Below are 22,291 nucleotides of genomic sequence, written 5' to 3'. Positions count from 1 at the left end.
CAAGGCCATACATTTGTTTGACGATTGACTGTGACAGCGAAAGCTTTCTCGTATTCATTCAAGGTTTTTTCTTTAGAAGTAATTTCAGAAAGAAGACAGATTTGCCATTTATCATTGCTTTGGGGGTGAAATCAATGGGTTTTGGATAGGATTAAAAAATCCGGTTGTTTTAAATATTCGAGGATTGAGGTTAAAGTTATTTTTAGTTCGGAGTCTAATCAAAATGATACTTTAAAGGTTTAATTAAAAGGTTTTAAAATGTAGAATCAATTTGGACATGAGATGAAATTAATCCAATCCTAAATTGCATGGTGTAAAAGATTATGAGCAATAGCATCTCTAGCTTCCATGGAACTCATCGATCTCAAATCAACATCAGGGACCATCTCATCATCATCATCATCATCATCATCAAAGAACTCGGATCTCAAATCCGGGTCGAACCCTTCACCCTTCATTTCACAAATGTTATGCAGAACACAACATGCTCCGACGACGACAGCCAAATCAGGCAACTTGACGTCGGTCCTTGTCAGCAAACAACGCCACCGCCCTTTCAATCTCCCAAAAGCTTCCTTAGCAACCCTTTGAATGTCCCCAATCTTTTCGTTGAACCCATGCTGTGTCCATGTCAAACAATGTTGCCTGTAAGGGACTAATACCCAGTCCATTAATGGATACCCCCAGCTCCCCACCACCCAAACTCCGTTCAATAACCCACCGTTTGCCCTTTGATACAAAGCTGATTTTTCCAGCACTTGATTGTTGTTCATAGATCCCGGCCATCCGATGCAAACGTCGGTGAAGACTCCCCTGGGATCCACCACACCTTGTACCGTTACCTGAAAGTGAAACAATTCAACAATTGCGAAATAATAAGGTACAGGGCAAGGAGCCGATAAAAGGGTAAAACTTCACTTTTGGTCCTTTAGCAAATTTTTTTTTCTTATATTTGTATTTTTACCTATTATCTTTAACTTATTTGATTTGTAGTATGTTTTTATATTAACTATGATCAATTTATATTTTATAATTTAACTTTTCAACTTTCACGCCAGAGTCCAGCTTTTCAATTTTAATTTATTAAAAAATGAAAAATTAATAATGCATTTGGAAAATAGTGTTCAACATTAAAGCAGAGGTATTTTAATTATTCATGTGGATCATAATAATTCTAACATTACCGAATACGACGTTTTCCGGTTCCGTTCCGTTTGTCTTTTATTGACATAGGCTGCCACGCATGTTTTCGGCGCTGTGATCGGTACATGCGTCGTGTACATTGATCCGACGACGTTTGGTATCCACGAAATGACCTCGAACTCTTCTTTTATTTTCCGCAACGATTTCACGTCCGGCCATCCTAAATACTTGGGCATCAAAACGCTGCATATCGCCGAACACACTTCCAGGACCGATTCACGGCACGCCGAGATGCCTAAACCGAACCGTTTCGAGACGAGCCGTAACGGTTCGCCCGTGGCTAACCGCCAAACGCAGACCGCCACCCTTTGTTTAACGCTGATCGCGTTCTGTAACGTGAAGGCGTCTCCTTCGGAGCTGAGCTCGAAGCAAATGAGCTCGAACGTTGACTTGCTCATCCTAAACACCTTCTTGAACTCATCTTCCGGGTAATCGGGTCTGTTACACTCATCCCACCATGATCGACCCAACCCAGATTGCTTATCGTGGTTGGGTGATTGGGTTTCCGTCTGGTTCACGGAAGCGCTGGCGACGGAGTCGTAAAATCCCAGCATGGTTCGAGTTTTTTTCTTGTGGGTGGACATCAGAACAGAATTTTCGTCGTTGGATGATTCATTCATGTCATTGAAACCTTCGTCGGCGAACCTCTCTTTTCGTCGCCGCTTACAGTTATCTTCGCCGTCGTTCATTTTCAAGGAAAATAAACGGAAAAGAAAAAGAAAAAAAAAAGGGTGTTTGAGTAGCAGAGCTCTGACTGTTTAAATTAGGAAGGACTTGATAAATAGCATCAAATGATTGGTTCTTAGATATTGTAAAATGGAAAAAAGAAATTAGAAATGATTAGACAAGAATTGTATATAACATTGGAATATTTGAAGTAAATAATAAAATATAGGGGAAAGTGAGATGATTAGTTGGGGGGTTAAAGAGTGTGAAAAGGCGGAGGAGAAGTGAGTGTGAACGCAAAGATGTTGAAAAGACATGATTTTGTCTTATACGCATACTAAAAGAGGGAGACAAAGACAATGGGCTCTACGTAGAATCAATTGAAACCTATTTCCATTTTTAAATTATAAACCCCATGTGGATGTAGTGAGTAGTGACCAACTTGTTCTTTTGACAAAATGGGTTATCCAGAACATTAGACCAAGTCTGAGTGAAACAAAAGAATATATCTTAGGTTTTCATCATATAGAATTATTTATAATCTTTCTCAAATTTATTCATCAGCATATTCAAATTCATGTCATCTTATCTTAGTAATAATTTTTATGTCAATCAAATTAAAATTAAATCAGTACCGACCTAAAACTCAATCAATAATAATAATAATAATAATAATAATAATAATAATAATTTTTTATATCAACTCACACACCACCAACAAAACTGTTATTATCAAAATAGTTAAGCTTTTTCTTAAAAAATATTATTGATAAAATTAAAAGAGACAAATACCTTCACTATATTAAGTAATGATAATTTTAAAGAAAACTTATTCCTAGGCCTCAAAAAACTAACTTGTTAAGATGAGGCGCCAAACATGAATTGGAGCTTTGCGAAAAGACTAATAATGTGAAACCTATGAAAACATTAAAAAGAAATAGACATGAAAACATGTGACGGTTTAATTTAATATTTTCCATAAAATATTTATAAAATAAAAATATTAAAAATCATATAAATTCATAAAATTATAAAAATATAATAAATTTTAACAAATTATAAAATTACAAAACTAACAAAACATATTTATAATTTTATAAAATATATTAAACTTTTATAAAATTATTAAAATTCATATAAACTTATAAAAATATATAAAAAATTATAAAACTTCAACTAGACCCGATTAGTCTGTTGGACTAATTAGGCCGAAATCGACAAGGTATCAATCCGGATAAAACCATTTGACCTGCTGACTTGGGAATCAGACAGTTGAAACAATTTTTTTATTTAATTGAACTGAACAGATTAATCGAACTAACAAATTGGTGGCCTTACCAATTCGATCACCTCTTCGATTCTGAAAACCTTGGTCAAAATATTTTATTCTAACATATTAATAGTTGAATAACGAAATTTTAGTTTGATAAAAAGAAAGGTTAAAAGATAAAAAGTGGTTCAATCGCTCGGTTCCGAAGTCGTTAATATCTTTCATCAAGCTAGTACCCTTACTAATTTCGAGCTAATCAGTCCACTTCAAGTTTTTATGGTTATTTATAATTTTTATAAGTTTATATATTTTTAATTTTATTTAATATTTTTATATTTTTTACAATTTTTAAGAGTTCTAATATGTTTTTTTTATTTTAAATATTTTATGAATTTTATAACTTTTATTAATTTATTAGATTTTTATATTTTTGATATTTTTTATAGTTTTTTATGAATTTTTATTTTAATGTTTAATAACTTTTATATTTTGATAAATTTTTGATATCCTTTTATAATTTTTTTATATCTATTATTATTTTTATAATTAAACTAGAAGGTGCTATGATTTTTAATTTACAAGGGTGAATTTAATTGAGAATTTAATTGAGAGGTTTAATTGATTTATTTTTTTTTAAAAGGAATATTTTAACATAAGCCAAAAAAAAAAAAAAAGACGTGAGCTAGTGTGAACGCAGCCATTGGTATCGTTAACAGTTTGCATGTGGTCGGTGGCGGCACTTAGTATGATTTAGACACGCCCATTAATTCGGGAATGAAAAAAAAAAGCATCTTCTTAATAATTTTATCATACGACTTTTAAATAAATTCACTAAGCTAAGGATGTTTAATGAAGATTTATATCAGATTATCGGTGCACTAGATTTTGACATAATAACTCATAGTAATGTAATAGAGATAGATATAAATGTAACAATATAAATACAGTGAATATGACTCAAATTCTTCCCCACGATTCAACTTGTTAAACAAATTATTGAAAAGGTATGAAAATGATTGTGAAATTTTGAGACCCCACGATTCACCCTACAGCTTTTTACCTCGCAAATCTAAGAAATCAATGTATCATTAGTTTAATTCCATCAGTTTCATATATCTAACTTTAATTACACACATCTCTCTCTCTCTCTCTCTCTCTCTTTATAATCTCAACACTGGTACTAAATCTTGCCTTATGACACAGTCCATTCTAGTGTGATAACTGCAAAATCGAAATCAACACTTCAACATTTTAATTTTTTTTTACAGATCTTATACTCTGATACACCAAAATGTGCAAAAATGTAATAACATATTAGCAATTTAGGGTCTAGAACGATACCTAATTCCTTAGAAGAAAATAAGTCCCAAGCTGTGTTTTGATTTTCGGGACTTTGGCCGCATAACGTTATAATTCATATTCCCACAGCAGCCTAACTGTCAATGCAAACAACAGGGCAGTCATGTGAACCAACTTATCATTTTATCAGCACATGAAGATCAAGTAAGAGATTTTCCAGCCCATTCGCGTTCCCTTCGTTTTTGCTTGGCTTGCATCCGGTTGAACTTTTCTTTCCCCTTCTCCAAAAGAGGGTCAACCACCACATAGTCATTTGGATCATCCTTGCGAGACATACCATCCTGCATCCGGTTCAACAGAACTATTAATTACCTCCATAAAACCTAAGACAGATAAAAGGGGATTTCGTGAAGTTTCAACTGTCTAGAGCTTTTCAATTACGCTTTCCTTTTGGTTTTGGATGAAGGTTTTGGTGCTGTTCAGAGTATTAAGTACAAAAATCACATGCAGTAGGCCTTTTTTCTTAAATGCTTGCAAGAAATCAAATGGTTTATATGCAAATGACAGAAAGCCAACCTTGGTATCAGGAGCAAACTCCAACCGAACTGCTTTCCAGTCAGACAAATCCTCTTTATCACCACCTTCAGGCTTACTGCTTGAAGCTGCTGGTTTTGTGGAAATAGATTGTTTGAACTTCTCAAGTTTTGCTAAAACCTAGGGTTCACAGAAAAAATAAAATATGAAGCTGGAGTTAGTTTCAACAGTGTGGAGAATGAGATTTTAAAATTTAAAAGAAACAAATTTAAAACCTAGTCCTATCACCATTTGTGTTTGCCTCTAATATCAATAAAAGGATTCATAAGCAAAGAGAAGATTGCATAATGACTTGCTCTATGCTAAAGATCAAGTTAAAAGGGAGATTCTAACGTGTCAGAGTTGCAAATAACAACATTGAACCAAAAATTTCGTAACATACATCATCTTCACGTCCTCGAAGTCTACGCTTCTTTTGTTTTTGCAATAATCTTCCTCGTTCAGCCTCACTGAACAACTGTAAATCTGCATCAGCTTTAGCCATGCGCTCAGCTTTGGCTTCTGATCCCATACCCTTTTTCTTCAGAGACAGCTTTTCTACCCTTGGTTGGTCATCATCAGTACTCTTATCATTGGATCTGGTGTAGATTCATAGTACCAAGAAGTTCATATAAGTAAAAAAGAAAAAGTAACAATAGACTCTGTATATTGAATAAGCAGGGGAAGCAGCAGAAAGAGAAGGTGATAATGTTAGGAAAAAAATAACATGAATAAGATGGAATACAGTTTAAGTCAGGGTCATAATAAAACCAACACAACATAGAAAAATAAAAAAAAACCACTTAAACAACAAAGGAAGATTAACGGAAGCATAGCCATTCAGTTGACACCTGACAGACTTCAGTAACTTTAGTGTACTAGAAACCTTAGACAGGTAATACATGTTGAATATACGTGTGATATTTAGTAAACATGTGTATTCTACAAGAAACGCTTTGAGAGATTAATTAAGGTTCTATTTGGTTTTTGCTTTTTCTTTCAATAGAAAGTGGGAAAAAAAACCTTCAGATGTTTACCTTTGCGCAGAAATTTTATTGTCATTTGGTTTAGAGATCCCTGCACATAGTTTCCAGAAGTCAAGATCAACTGTAGGGCAAGCACTAACTAACAAATAAACCAGATAGAATGAAGGTTGTGGACTAGAAAGAATAGTTTCTCTGAAAATAGGGCAATTTCCATCTATTTAATATTGAAAATTTGATAAAAACCTTGGGCAAATTCTAACTTCTAAACCTTAAAACGAAGTGCATCATATCGCTGAACAAACAACACTTGGAATTTCAAGGTTTAGATTAATAATGCTCTTTCCTTACAATGTTACAGATAATTCTAATTACCCAAGCAACTGTAGTGAATAAGCGAATCATTTCCATGACCTAAGCAAGGAATAAATCTTATAACGTCAAAAGCTCTTATGGTTGCAGGAATATCCTTTTGCCCAACATTACTTCTCCAACATGTTATAACAATAGCAATACTAAATTAACCATGTGCGAAAACCAGATTTCTTTTACATTTTCCATGATGGTGATGGCTTTAAACACTTCTCCAATTGTCTATTCAAGATATCTAAAATTGTTTCGAAATTTCATTTTACATCATAAGATACATTGCCTAATTTCATGTGCTCACGCACTAATGACACAAAAATCTGTGAAATAAACTACTATATAACAGTATATCTTATTGTGAAGATTTCCAATGATCATTAGAGGACCTTGAAATGTAGTGCAAGGAATGGCCTTAGTTTCCTATAACTTTGTTCCTCTTTAGGAGAGATTTTTAAGATTGAGCTGAAAAAGCCTAGTTTTATAAGAAAAAGCACTGTAAATAGTAGTTTCTGAGACTTCAAGCTTCTGTTTAAATCCAAAAGATGAAAGAGTTCCATAGTGAGTGATTACCGTTTTGCATCTTTTGCTTAGATGGGAGATTTACAAGCTCCTTACGTCTGTTTAGTATTTGACGACGCATCTGAGCATCAAAACTAGCCTCATCATCATCATCATCACTATGATCAAGGGAATCAGACAACTCGGCTTCTGCATCATTTTTATCTCCTTCTCTTCTTGATCTTAGTGCTCCCCTCACAGACAATTGCAAATCCTTAGTAGCTTTGGCATTAGATAGATCCTGTGTCAAGTAGTTGCATTAAGAATATGGTCGCAATATAAATTAAATGCTCATCATACTCTGCAAGTCAGCATAATTATATGACTTGCTATGCTCATCATTAAGGCTTTGTTCTCATTGCTTATCAAAAGTGCTTTTTGGAGTTATAAGCAATGCTAAACAAATAACTTTTGAAGTCAAAAGTGCTCTTGAACCCAAAAGCAAAAGCACTTTTTTTAGCTTTTGCTTTTGGGAAAAGCACTTTTGGAGCCAAATGACATTTATGGCCCTTATTTATAATCCAATGTATTTTACGTAATATTTATATTGGGTAGACAATTATTTTCCTATTGAAGTTTATTTCAAATATATAACATCATATATTTATATTTATATTTATAATGATTATATGTTAATAATATTTAAAATATAGATTACAAATTCAAATTAAATTTTACAAATAATTACTATTAATTGCTTACAAATATTTAAATTTTATATTTCATATATCAAAATATGAATAGTGAATTACAATAAATATTCTTATTAAAACATCATAATATTAACAAATATTTAAATGCGTATTTTTACTTCACAACATCATGTCTAAAATAAACATTTTATTACTCAAAAGCACTTTTTGACAGTAATATTAAACGCCTAAATCTTAAACTAAACTTTTCAAAAGCATTTTTCTTAAGCATTTTTTCACATCCCTTTTCAAAAGCAATGAGAAACTAGCTCTATGTGGTTAGGAAACCAATTTTGAAGTTCTTCCCCAGACAACCATAGTGCACTAAGTCAAATGGTTGGTCAGGGAATGATTGGAAGAAGAATTTCTGTAAATAGGAGAACTATGCACCAATTAACTTGGCCTAAGCATGGTTTCAATATTTATTCAAGTATTTGAAAAAGGAGAGGCAAAAACAAATAAAGATAGATTGGGATCTTACTTGTTCTTTATCTGGAACATCTTGCTTTAGGAGACGGGGATCATCCAATACATCATGACTACTCTTAATCTTTAGCTTTACTGCCGCTAATTCTTTCTCTTCTTCTTCAGCTTCTTCCCCAAATGACAGCAAGTTCAGCTTTCTGCATTCTCCAAGCAGAACATACAAGTTAAGCAATAAGAATGCCTTAATCGTGCTCAAAAAAGTGTTTGATTATGGAAGAAGGCTTACTTAACAGCTTTCTTCTTTGAATCTTTGTTTTCAGCCTCAGCTGCAGGCTGAATTGAAGGCCTCGAAGTTACTCTTGGAACTATATCTTCAAAAGGGTTCCACAATACCTAAAACAGCATCGCAAAGCATAAAGAAATTGGTTGATAGGCTGATATAATTCTCTTAAAATATAATAAAAGCTATGAACAATAAGCTTCTTACAACAGGCCATAGCAATCTAATTAATTATTTACTTAAATAAAAATATAAAAAGGAAAATCAACCTCGACAGATTTGATTCTCGGAGGAGGATCCAAAGGTCGGTCATCCTGATCAGTGTCGACCTCACCTATCCTCAGAAGATTGAAAATAGAGTCTCCAGTAACCTAACAAATCAACAATCCGTTCTAGTAAGCATTCAAGTATGGATTACAATATAAAATAAATTATCTAGAATCCAATAACTTGTTACCTTTCCAAAAATAGTGTTTTTTCGATCAAGCCATTCACATTTATCCAAAGATATAAAGAATTGACTCCCATTGGAATGCGGGGTACCAGCATTGGCACAAGCAACGATACCTCTATGGTTAAACCTTAAACGCGAATGGAACTCGTCCGGAAACACACTCCGGTAAATACTTTCTCCACCTAAAAAAAAGAACCAAATTCATTACTAAAGTTTTGACTAACCCTAACCCTAGCCCAAACTAATTAGAAAACGGCTAGAATAAAAAAAAATAAAAGAAGAGAAACGGGTTACCGGTGCCAGAACCGGTGGGATCACCGCCTTGGACGAGGAATCCCTTGATAATGCGGTGGAAGGTTGTGTTGTCAAAATAACCTTCCAAGCAAAGCTGCACGAAGTTCCGAACGGCTTTCGGTGCTTCTTTAGGCCAAAGCTCGATGTCGAGCGGGCCATACGTCGTGTTGATTATCACTTTTCCCTTCGTCGGTGGTTCTAAAACGTACACCGTCGACATCTTCTCTTAACAGAGTTCTCAATTCGACGTCGAATTTTCCATGTGGAAATTGGGTTTTTTCTGGATGCGGGTTCTGGGTTCAGTTTTGGAATTTGAGTGGAGACGGGAACTGGTTAAGCGACGTCGGTTTGGTTCTTACGCATATTTTTCGGCTTTTTTATAAATTAGCCCAAAAAATTTAATTAATTATGTGAATGACCCATTTTTTATAAAACAGGTAAATGACCTAAAATCTATGGTGCACGTTGGTGGAATCAAAGTGTTTGGCGCTACCAACATACCACGTCAGCAACTGAAGTAAAAAAATTAATTTTTTGGTAGAGCCATAAAATGACACTACCTATATAAATATCAGAGAAATATTGTAATTTCTAAAAATTTAAGAGGCTTTAATCAAATTTTCTTTTTTCTAGTAGAGCCAAATAATTTGCCACTACCTTTTTGTTCTTTTTCTTTTTTTTATTTATTTTTATTATTTTTTATAATATTTTAAATTTATATTTTTTTGTGAAGTCATTCTAAATGACCTACCAGTTCATTTAAACCTTTTTTTAAATTATTTTTTATATTTAAAATTTTAAAAATAATATTTTATTTAGTGGAGCATTTTCTTTGGTATGACTAAATTGGTATATATAAGCCTCAATAACACATCGTTGAAGGAAAAAAAATTATTGGTATATATAAGCCTCAATAACACATCGTTGAAGGAAAAAAAATTACTTACACTTTGTTAGAGGATAAATGTAAGAGATGAGAAGCCTTTTTTTTTATTTATTTGTGTTTTTTTTTTAATTTGAAGGTATGTTTTGTTTAACGATAATTCGGTAAAACTTTGACACATGTAAATTTAATGGTTATTTTCGAACCAACGAGTATGTTTAAAGGTTATGCAACCAATTTGGTTCAAATTAGTTATGCAACCAACGGGTGGATTATTTGGAATTCCCTAGGTCAATGGGATGTTTAAAGGTTATAAGAAATTCCAAGTCGAACTGCAAGGGTGAGATCATCAATGTCGACAACATTCAAGCTACAATTTAATAGCACTGAGAAAGTAGCTTTTGTTGTGGTAAGCAAATTAGTTTTCAATATGTAAGATAGAATAATGTCGGTTTTGAACAAAATTGTTTAATTATGTTTTGTTTGTAAGGCACAGTTTTGTGCTTGAAAAAAATCATTTACTTTTTTTTTAGTATTGAAAAAATTGTTCGTGTTGTAAAATGATATATTGTAAGTTAGGTGAAACTATTTAGAATGTTTGAAATGTAAAATTATATTTTGTAAAAAATATATTATTTGAATAATGTAAATTGATAGTTATTTAGTGAAATATAATTTTCATGTAAATAATTTATGTAATGTGAAATCAAGAAAATTAAAGGGACATTTTAAAGAAAGAATTATAACGGACATTTTTAATAGAAATAAAAAACGGAGGACCAAAATTTAAAGAAAGTTTGAAAAGAAAAAGAGAAAAAAGTGAGGGTTGAATTGATTGAAAAAAGAAAAGAAAGGATTTTTTGTAAAAAAATAACTATAGCTTTTTAAAAATAATAATAATAATAAAAAGATTAAAAGAAAATATAATGACTAGTCGCATTGCATCAATCGCGTCAGTAACATCAATGATGTAATTAGTCAACAGGTTAATTAATATTAATTTAAATGAGACCAACATCTCTTTAAAAAAATGATGGAATGTGGGGTTTTAATCCCTCCCCCTCCAATTTTTTTTTTTGTTGAAAATGAGGAAAAGAGAAGAAAAGAAGTATGTATAATTTTTTATGTGAAATGTATTATATTAAAAGTAGTTATTTTAATATAATAATTAATTATATTTAATTTATGTAATTTATGTAATTTTTTAAAATGATGCATATATTAGAATGTCTTCTCAAGTAAATACAGATCTTGAAATACACAATCAACATCACTTTCTATAATTTCACCATGAAAAAGCGTACAAAAAAATACCACGTTATTCATCTTCAGCAGAATTTTTAAATTTTCCTACTAAACACAACAGCTTTCTCTTTTCTTATCTTCCAGTTCAACTCTTACAAAACGTCTCAATATCTCTATATATGTTGGAGAATCGAGTGGTGAAGCCATAGAAAATGACTATTCTAAAATAAAATATTAATTTTTAAATTTTTAGATTAAAAACACATTTTAAAAATTATTTTAAAATTTAAAAAAAAGTAAATTTATTTTTAAAAATAAAAGCCTTGAAATGATAAAAAAATTAGATATAAAATACAAATATTATAAAACAAAAAATAAACAAATTAAAAAAAGGTGTTTAAATTAACCATGGCTCCATTAAAAATTATATAAAAACAAATAATAAACAAATTTTAATAAAAGGAAAAAAAGATTTAAATGAATTAGTGGTGCCATTTAGAATGGCTCTACCAAAAAATATAAATTCAAAATATAATAACCAAATAATAAATAAATAATAATAATAAAATAGAAAAAGGACAAAAAGGTGCCAAATTATTTGGCTCCACTAGAAAAAGGAAAATTTATTTAAAGCCTCCCATGTTTTCAGAAATTACAGTATTTCCTTGATATTTATACAGGTGGCGCCATTCTACATGATTCCACAAAAATATTGATTCTTCTATTCTGGTTGCTGACGTGGCATGTTGGTGGTGTCAAACACTTTGGCTCCATCAACTTGCATTGTCGATTTTAAGTCATTTACATATTTTATCAAAAAAAAGGTCATTTACATAATTAATTAAATTTTTGGGTTAGTTTTATAAAAAAAAAAGCCCATATTTTCCAGAGGAAATATAGGAAAAATAAATGTTAGGCTTAATATATCAAAAAATGATTATAAAATAATTCAATAATTAATTTAACCATTAATTCCCAATTGAGCCTTAATAGAATATAAGTAATTAATTAAGTTATTAAAAAATTAATTTTTGTGTGAGCATCATATCATCTACGTAGATAATCAATGCAGTCACCTTTCCTTGTTTATGTTTCAAAAACAATGTGTGATCAGCATTACTTTACTTGTACCCAAACAACTTCATTGATTTTGTAAACCTACCAAACCATGCCTTTGGAGATTGCTTCAATCCATACAATGTCTTTTTTAGTTTGCACACTATTGTAGTCTATGAGATTTTCTTTCTTTCTTTCTTTCTTTAGGATTGAGTCAATCCTTGATTATAGGGATTCTTCAAATATTTCCTCGAAAAACTTTATGTGTTATAGGTTATATATATTGTAACTCTTGTATTGTTGAAATATATAAAAATTCTTTCATAATTGTGTTTTTTTACATGGTGCCAGAGCCTCTTTCAATTTCTTTTGGAATTGAAGTAGACACAATTATTATTTCTATTTAATACTTCCGTTGTAAGCTTCTTCCTTGTACCACGGTCACTATGTCTGATTCTAAAAAGGGTGACAATGGTTCTCATGAGAAAACAACAACCTTACAACTATTTTCCCAATACAGGAGAATTCTCTAATCACCTAGAACACCTTGATGGAACCAATTATATTGAGTGGTCCCTAAATGCCCAGAATAAGATTCATGGAAGAAAGCGTTGGGGTTTTATTTCAGGTACGAAAGTGCCATCGAAAGATGAACTTTTAGATGAATACGAAACTTGGCAAGAAGAAAATTGCTTGGTCAAATCATGGCTTCTTGATACAATGACAAAGGACATCAGATCATTATTCCTTCGCTTGAGCACGGAAAAAGAAATATGGGATGCTGTAAAACAAACGTATTCTGTCAAACAGGATGCTTCAAAAGCATACCAACTTCATTATGAGGTGATGTCTATTCGGCAAAATGGTGAGTCCATTATTTCTTATTTTGGAAAACTACAAAAGATTTGGCAACAACTTAATGATATTGATGATTGTACTATGGAGTGTGCAACTGACATCACAAAATATACAGCAAAGGTTAATTCACAGCGTGTGTATATTTTTTGACTGGATTGGATTCTCTATTGGATGGAGTAAGTGGTCGAGTACTTGCTACTAAACCACTCCCAAATATCCAAAGTGTGTATGCTATAGTCTGTGCAGAAGCTAATCAACAAGGAGCCATGCTTGGAGGGACAATTGGAAAAGGAGTTGTAATGATAACAAAAAAGACCTCTTCAAAAAAGGATCGTAAATATACCCAATGCAATGGAACAGGTCACATAGTGGATACATGTTTTCAATTACATGGATATTCAGATTGGCACCTAAAAAGCAAGAAGGCATCTTAAGCATCATCTAATAACCAAGAGGAGAACATCAATCAAAAGGTTAATCTAGCCATAAGTACTGGATTTGCTGCTCAATCAGGTACATCCCTTACTAGTAATAGTGATTGGATAGTTGATTCAGGTGCAACAGATCATATGATTTGTGATAGACATAAATTCAGTCAATTGTCTAATTGTTCTATGAATACTGTCACCAATGGTAATGGAGTTTGTAGAGGCCCAACTTAGCCCTACCCAAATAAGATAAAAACAAAAAAAAACAGATAAGTCCATTTTTACAAACCCCAAAACAAGCCCAAATACAAAATAACCCAGGCCCAATAACACCAAATCCTAAAGCCCGCAACATTAAGTTTTCAAAAAACAAAAAAAAAAACCTCGTCCCGCCTTTACCTCGCCAGTGGTTTCGTTGCTTGAGGTCTGACGCCTCATCTGCCTCATTCACTAAAATAGCAAAGGAGCGCCTCTCCCTCCACCGCCACCTACGAAAAGATAACACAAGGACAAAAGCAAGAACACGCAAAAAAAAAAAACAGTAGCAGAAACAATGGCAGAAACAAAAAAAAAGGGAAAAAAATATTGTAATCAATTGGCTATAAAAAGCCTAAATAAACAGATTGTAAAGGGGATTTTTTTTTTTGAAATAGAAATTGAATACAAAGAAATAAACAAAAGCAATCAAAAAACAAAAAAGAAAAAAAGTTCAAAGGTGATTATTTTCTTCTATTTATTTTTATTTTTTTCGAAATAAATAAGAATAAAATAAAAAAAAAGATTTTTTTACCTGCATTGGTCGTCAGAGAAGAGGGAAGCCGAACAGTTTCTTAACCTTCGGTTCGTTTTTGCAGTCTTTTTGGCAATTTTAACCCCAAAATAGGGTTCCTAAAAAAGGATTAAAAGGGGGGTTTGAAATTTTTCGACCATCAGGGGACGGCAATTGCTGTCGTCGACATCCTGTGGCCGCGGCGGAGTAACAGTAGCTCTCTTGGTCGGCCTGAAGAACCCTTCAGAGAAAAATTGAGGGGAGTGAAGGTTTTTTTTTTTTAAAGAGTTAGCAAATGATTTTTTTTTCTGATTTTTTACTTATATAGCCGTATAAAACAACGTCGTTTTAGGCTTGATTTTCAAATGTCAAAATAATGTCGTTTTGAAGCTGACCCAACCGTAGCAGGATTCACATGTTTTCTTAAAGGGGGTCTAATTGCTGCTTTAGCCCTTCCGCTTTTCTGCCACTTTTCAATTTCTTCTTACTAGTTATAAAATTTTTTTTATTTTTTTATTTTTGTTTTGTTTTTTGTGTGATTTAGTCCCTTTACCACTATGAACCCACTTAGAGGTTGACACGTGTCCCAGGACTAGGATTAATTACCCATTTGGGCCCTGCTTCTTTTTAGCATCACATTTTAATCTTTTATTATTTATTTTATTCGATTTATCCTTTTAATTTTATTTAAGTTACGATTATGTCCTTTATTTATTTTAATTCAGCCTTTTATGAATTATTTATTTATTTACTTATTTATTATTCCTTTACTTTTCTTTTAAATATTTAAAATTTGTGTTTTTTATTTTCTATTATTGCACATTGATTTTTTTCCTTATTATTATTATTATTATCATCATCATCATCATCATCATCATTCCATTATTATCTATTTATTTATTTAGTATTCCCTTTTATAGTTAAAGTTGGTGTTGTTTATATTCCATTTCTATTGTGAATTTATTTTTCCTTTTCCTTCCTTTTTTTTACCCTTATCACTACTATTATTGTTTTTCATTATCATCACAGTCGTATTATTATTACCCATTTGCATAGTATTTTTATTTTTATTTTATTTTATTTTATTTTATTGATTTATTGATTTGTTCCTTTATTTATTTATCAGTTTAATATCATCATTTTATTTTTACCGTTACTATGTTTTTTTTGTTACAACCGTGCCCCAAACCTTGTTTAAATATACTTATCCATTTTTATATTATGTCCGAATAAGTTAATTGCACATCACTTTAAATGTTACGTTCGTTTTTATATGATGCATAAAAAAAGAAAATTTTTAAATCAAGGCAATGTTTATTGTTTTTGGAAATTAGAATAGTCGTGTTCCTAATTGACGGAATATGACTTCTTTCTAAAACCGAAACAGTTTAATATCTATTTAAAAAAAAAGAGATTTAAGTAATGATCAAATGACGTTTATTCTTGTTTTCTAGGATTTAAGGCATTGTGTCCTAACTTACGGGATATGATCCTTTCTTCTCGATTAACTTGAAATAAGCCCTTTTCATGAAAATTAATTTAGTTAAGTAATGTCCTAATATAAAAAGTGATCATTTTTTAAATTCTCTTCAAATTTTCAGTTCTCGACACTAAGACATCAAGTAATCTACTAGATACTAATTTTGGGCGCCACGAGGGTGTTAATCCTTTCTCATGCTTAATTGACTCCCGAACCCATTCCCAAGATTTTGTAGATCGAAAAGTATCGTTTTAATAAGTCTAACATTTTATTAAAATGAGTTTCAAGGTGATCCAATTACACCTAAATAAAAAGGATTTATGGCGACTCCATTTTCTTTTTTGTCATAAAAAGTTGATTTCTAAAAAAGAGGTTTTGACAGTTTTGCAACTCCACTGGAGACAAAATAAGAGAGTCAAGCCGCGAGTTGATTACTTTTTAGTCTTTTTGTCGAAAGTTAATAATTTGGTTTAAATTAACAATCCATTTATTGCATTTCATCCTTCATGTTTTGTCTTTGATATCTCGGGTTACATAGTAATCTAATACATATGTTTTGTTGGTTTGAGAGTTGCTCTTGGTATATTTCCACATATTGTATTACATAATCGTTCTATTTTTCCCTTCTTAAGTAGGTGTGAGAAACTATTCCTTCGTGAGGTCTTCACCTCCGTGTAGGATAGTGGATCGCTTTCAAGATACATCCATACCTATGTCTTCGTGAGATCTTCATCTCTGTATAGCCGTAGGGAAATGTATTCTCCTGAATCGAACTTAGTCCGTATGAGCCTATAATGGGAGAGGATAAAGGAATCTGATGGTTCAGGTACCTTTACTTTAGAACCGAACCGCATATAATAAGCCTTAAGAATCTACCCTAGGTAGAACCATACCAAACCCCTAGTGGTCACCCGAATAGGTGTTCTATTTATTATTTCTTGCTTTGAATTCTAGCATTGTATGAAATGTACTGACTTGTTTCATTTTGTTTTGGTTGTGATTGCATTGCATTTTCATCATAGAAAATGATGTTGATTCACGCTCAATTGCTAAATAAAGAGCTTGTCATGGAAAAGGGATTTCTTGATAAAGTGGAAGACAATGCCGCTGTCTGGATATGGTCTGAGAAGATACAACAAGAGAAGGGTGACAGCCTGACGGAGGGATATATGTCAGAACTATGAGATTTTACTTGCATTAGTGTAACTCAGAATAATCTCCAAGAGTTGAAAGAAGTATGAGACCAATAGAATGACGAAACCAAACAGTTATTCCACCGAGACTATGGTGATTTTCCTTATTTACTTGATATTAAAGTGGATAAGCACTTATTCCAAGCTCTTGCCTAGTATTGGAATCCCGCTTATAGCTGCTTTACTTTTAAGAAGGTAGACTTGGTGCCCACCGTAGAAGAGTACACAACTCTGTTTCGTTGCCCGAGAATCCAAACCAACAAAACTTATTCTAGAGTCGCCAACGTCCTGACTTTCTTAAAGAGGCTAATGAGTATAACTAGGATGAGCAAGCAATAGGTCGCGTCCTGAATTAAGCAAAAAGGAGATACTAAATGCATCCATTGGAAAAGTTTGCGGGATTTGATCTTGGCACATCTGAATACGAAGAAAAGAGTCGATACCTTCATATTAAGTATTTACGAGTTGATCATCTTCCCCAAAGTACTAAGGCATATAGATGATGCAGTTTCAGATCTATTAGATCAGCTTGACAAAAGGGTCACACCCGTCTTGGCAATTTTGATTGAAACTTTTAGATCCTTAAGTGCATGCTAGAGAACGGGTGAAGAAAGATTTATCGTGTATGCCCAGCTCTTGTTAGCATGGTTTTATAGCCACTTTTGGAAGGTAGAAAAGGTCTCTTATCAATTATTCTCCGAGAACAACTCTCTACTGAAAGCATTTGTGTCTACCCCAATGCGAGACAACATTTCTGAAAAAAAGTGAATGGCAATTCTCCATAGTCTCCAAGACGAATACGTCGAATGGAGGGCCCTTTGGATGATCCCTGATGAGATTTTGTATCGATGTGAAGACTTCGATTGGGTTCCTCTACTTGGGATATAGGGAGCTATTGGATATGCCCCTTTACTTGTATTGAGGTAGTATAGGTAAAGGCAGTTTATACCGGCAACATGAGGGTTGGCTCAGTATGAGTTTGCGTACAAGAGTGATAATTACAAGAAGAAGGTTCGTGAAATATCGAACGTTTGGAACCAAACTTACAAAATGAAGAGATTTGTCAAAAATCCCATGATGACCCCCGAATATGATTAGTGGTAGGGTAAAAGAGTCAGAGATAATGTCCCTGTGTCAAGTCATGAAAACACTCAGCCAATAGAAGAATACTTACAAGTGATTCTGTCTGAGCTAGAGATCGTAAAGCAATATTTTAAAAAGAGGTGTTCGGAGCTGGGGAAAATGATAGAATAGTTGGAAGAGGAAAAGATTCGGTTAGGATTAAACATTAATGTCCAGAAGTTAGAAGCTGAGAAAATGAGGAAAGAAAAAAACAATGCTGAGAAGACTTAGACAGTTTAAAACAGATTATAAGAAGCTGCGTTTGTCGATGAGGACTGCCGGGTTGGATAAAACATTAGAATAATGGCGGCAAGAAATCAAAGAAGAAAATATTAGAGCTGATTAGTAGGAAAAGAAATTTCAAGATGTTCGAGGTCAAGAAGATGTTCTAGAAAGAGATTTGTTAGAAAGCTGAAATGAAAAGTTTGGGTTGAGAGCTAGGGTAGTAGAATTGGAGAGGTTATTACGTTAATATTGAAGTCCAACTCTCCAATTAAGTTGAAAGCAAGCCTAAATAAGATTGAACAATTGAAGGGAAAGATAGAAGAGCTCGAGGTCGCACTACAAAATTGTGAACTTCAAGTTGAGCTTCTTGAAACGAACAATGAACACTGGAAATAGCAACTCCAATACTTTCAAGGTCAGATTAGGGATAGAGACTATATCATAGGCGAAGCTGTGACTCAAGTACGGGAAGTAGCCGACCATTTACAAACCCTAGCAGTTCAAGCCGACGTGCTAAACATAAAATACGAATCAGAATCAGATCAGGGCCGAGAATTAGCTTGGCTTCTTAGGAAAATCAAGACTTTGAGTATTAGGGCAAGGCCGTATGTGTAAAATTTATCCGTTTTATGTAAAGAGATTTGTTTTTTAATAAAGTTGTTCTAATATAATTGAATCAGAATCAGTGCCTTCTTTTGCATTCATTTCATTCATCAGCATTAGATTTCATCTTATGTATTAAATTTCATAAAAAAACCCTAATTAATCGAAATTGTGACAGTTACCCTGGAAACCAACATGAATCTGCCTACGTACCCCCCAAGCTTTACCCTGGTGAATGTCCAAGCCCTACCAGATACATATACATGAAGGGTACCCGTTACCATAAGACCTCAACAATATCAAGCCGATACTTCAGCACCGGTAAATTATCCAACAGGTTTAAGTTCCAATCTTAGGAATAATCCGACCAACCCAGTTATTCCCAATTTGGACGACATAGCGAAAATGGATAAAGTAAGAGTAGAATTGTCAAAACAATTAGAAAATCAGTGTAAGTGGTTGGAGAAGAAATTCAGGGTTATGGAGAATGTTGATTACCTTTGCAGGGTCGATGATAAGGAATTGAGTTTAGTCCCAGATCTAGTGCTCCCACCAAAATTCAAAACTCCAGAATTCAAAAAATATAATGGGACTAGTTGTCCTGAAGCCCATATCATAGTGTTCTGCCGAAGAATGATAGGATACGTCAATAACGACCAATTGTTAATCCACTGCTTCTAGGATAGTCTGATCGGGTCAGTTGCCAAGTGGTACAACCAGCTAAGCTGTGCCAAAATCAACTCATGGAAAGACTTGGCATAGAATTTCATGAAATAATACAACCATGTGATCGACATAACACCCGATAGAATTATTCGGCAAAACATGGAAAAGAAGCGAATTGAAAGCTTTAGGCAATACGCTCAGAGATGGTAGGAGGTGGCAACATAAGTTCAGCCACCTCTTCTAGAGAAGGAAACAACAATGCTTTTTATAAATACTCTGAAAGCCTCGTTCATTAACTATATGTTGGGAAGTGTTACCAAGAGCTTTTCAGATATAGTAATGTTTAAAGAAATGATTAAAAATACAGAAAGGAGTAGGAAAATAGACTCGGGGAAACGCGAATAGATTAGCCCCAAGAAAGAATCGTAACAACCAACCATCAAGGCCCATCAAGGTAAGAATTTAACTTAAGGCCAAACACGAAAAAACTCTAATTCACACCCATACCGATGACATACAGAAAGTTATATTAGAATTTGTTTGACACGTATGTGGTATCCCCATTTTACTTAAAACCCATCAACCTCTGTTCCTAAAATGGTATGATGCGAATGCTCAATGTGAGTGCCATGCAGGAATAATGGGACATTCAATTAAGAACTACACTGCATTTAAAAAGTTGATTGAAAGGTTCATCAAGATGGGGATCGTAAGGTTCGATGATCAATCGGGACCTAATGTGGCAGGAAACTCATTACCTAGTCATTCAGGCCAAGAGGTAAAGACGATAATTGAAAGTGGAATAAAGAGGACCAAAATCGATATTGCGGAGATGAAATCCCCATTAAAATGGGTTTGGCAAAAAATGATAGACTGATGATTAATAATGAAAGATTCAAAGGAGAGACCCAAAGGAGTGAGGAGCTATTTTGAGTTCCACGCTAAAGAGGGTCATGACATCCAATAGTGCGTTGAGTTCAGGATTCTAGTGCAAATTCTGATGGATAATAAAGAAATCAAATTTTTAAATATGTCAAAAGCTTAGAAGGAGGAGATGTTTGCACTTCAGAGGAAGGATCAACGGAGAAGGTGTACAAGGTCAACCACCCAGTAGTGATTATTTCATGACCAATAAGTAATGAGGCAGGAACACAAGTTGTGCTAAAAGTCATAATTCAGAAACCCGTAGTTTTACCTACGGGGATAGCAAAAAGGGTTCCATGAAATTATATCTGCAACGTAATGATCCTAGGAGAGGAGAACTCAGTTAGCAATTCAGAAAAGGGCTAGGATATTGGTTTTTTCACGTGTAGTGGGAGGCATTATGACCTTGCAAGTACAAGAACTGAGCCCATTAAAAGAAAAACCCTGGCAGTTGAAAAAAAGAAAGAAAAGATGGCTAGGCTTGAATCTCCTGTTAACGAGTCTGTAACTGAGAACGAGGCTAAGGAATTCCAAAAATTCTTGAAGCATATCGAGTATAGTGTTGTAGAATAGCTACACAAACAACCAACTCGCATATTAGTACTAGCTTTGCTCTTGATCTCAGAGACACATCGTAGTATGTTGATGAATGTGTTAAATAAAACTTATGTCGTTGATGATATCTCTGTAAACAAGCTAGACCATTTGGTTAACAATCTAAGTGCCGAAAATTTCATCTTTTCAATAATGATGAAATAACTCCAAGGGGCATAGGTTATACGAAGGCTATACACATCATTACCCGTTGCAAATGATATACATTGCCAAGAGTGTTAATCGACAATGGATCTATCCACACTGATTAGATTGCCAATGGATAGCTCTTATATAAAGACGTGCCAAAAATAATAAGAGCATTCGATGGTACAGAAAGGAGAGTGATAAGAAGGATTGAGATACCTCTTTCAATTGGTCTAAACACGTACATGGTAGACTTTTTGGTGATGAATATCAAGCCCTCTTATAATTGCTTATTGGGGAGGCCTTGGATTCATTTGGCTAGGGCCGTATTGTTGTCACTACACAAAAAATTGAAGCTAGTAATGGAGGGTCGACTGGTGACGATAAATGCTGAAGAGGATATCATTGCATTCGTAACTAGTTACGCACCATACACAGGAGCGGATGAAGAGACAATAGAATTATCCTTTCAATTTACTGAAATTTGTTAATGCAACTTTCATTGTCGAAGGAAACAAGATCCCAGTGCAAAAAATATCCAAAACCAAGAGGATGAGCCTGTAGTTGACAGTTGGAAAAAGAGCCTTACCTGGGAAAGGACTCGAAAAATACCTACAAGGAAGGGTCGAGGAACCAATACTAATGGATAAGCAAGACCACTTTGGCTTAGGATACAAGTCAGATGCGATGCAAAAGAAGAAGGAGCTGGAGAAAAAATAAAAAAGAAGACGAGTGCGACTAAGTGGGGGAGAGATTAAATGAGAACTGATAAACTTTTCCCATATATCTAAAACGTTCGTGTCAGGAGAAACCATTTATCCTGAATAGATGATGTTAAAAAAAGAAACTGCGAAAGAAATGTTGAGAAATCTGATCATTAATGACATATCCAAAAAAGGAATCGAGGAAAAAAACCTATTAGGCATTTGCCCTTATATACTTAGAAGTGTTCTGAATAATTGGACTGCAAAAGAGATCCCTGTAATTTTTAGAACTAATTCAGAGTAATGTTTAAAACACACTTATTGCTT

General features: G+C 33.4%; 2 protein-coding genes across 3 annotated transcripts; both read right to left on the bottom strand.

Moving 5' to 3' along the window:
• Positions 1 to 229: 229 nt before the first annotated feature.
• LOC108478790 (protein ALP1-like) lies at positions 230 to 2,117 on the bottom strand. The gene is made up of 2 exons (XM_017781249.2): positions 1,185 to 2,117; positions 230 to 842 (listed from the first exon to the last, which is right to left on the bottom strand). The coding sequence occupies exons 1-2, from the start codon at positions 1,890 to 1,892 to the stop codon at positions 300 to 302; spliced, it is 1,251 nt and encodes a 416-aa protein (XP_017636738.1). The 5' UTR covers positions 1,893 to 2,117; the 3' UTR covers positions 230 to 299.
• A 1,984-nt stretch (positions 2,118 to 4,101) lies between these two features.
• Positions 4,102 to 9,415, bottom strand: LOC108479953 (peptidyl-prolyl cis-trans isomerase CYP57). 2 transcript variants are annotated; one of them, XR_001870530.2, is made up of 11 exons: positions 9,068 to 9,415; positions 8,777 to 8,955; positions 8,589 to 8,690; positions 8,326 to 8,432; positions 8,095 to 8,236; positions 6,934 to 7,162; positions 6,049 to 6,088; positions 5,415 to 5,610; positions 5,015 to 5,152; positions 4,481 to 4,779; positions 4,102 to 4,360 (listed from the first exon to the last, which is right to left on the bottom strand). XR_001870530.2 is itself a non-coding variant. In XM_017782829.2 (10 exons), the coding sequence occupies exons 1-10, from the start codon at positions 9,285 to 9,287 to the stop codon at positions 4,639 to 4,641; spliced, it is 1,494 nt and encodes a 497-aa protein (XP_017638318.1). In that variant the 5' UTR covers positions 9,288 to 9,415; the 3' UTR covers positions 4,102 to 4,638. The 2 variants fall into 2 exon arrangements, 1 of the variants encoding a protein (XP_017638318.1); XM_017782829.2 differs by having other exon boundaries at positions 4,102 to 4,779.
• Positions 9,416 to 22,291: the final 12,876 nt, after the last annotated feature.

Source organism: Gossypium arboreum, chromosome 6 (genome assembly GCF_025698485.1).
Source record: "Gossypium arboreum isolate Shixiya-1 chromosome 6, ASM2569848v2, whole genome shotgun sequence".
NCBI lineage: Eukaryota > Viridiplantae > Streptophyta > Magnoliopsida > Malvales > Malvaceae > Gossypium > Gossypium arboreum.
This window is presented reverse-complemented; position numbering and strand designations above follow the sequence as displayed.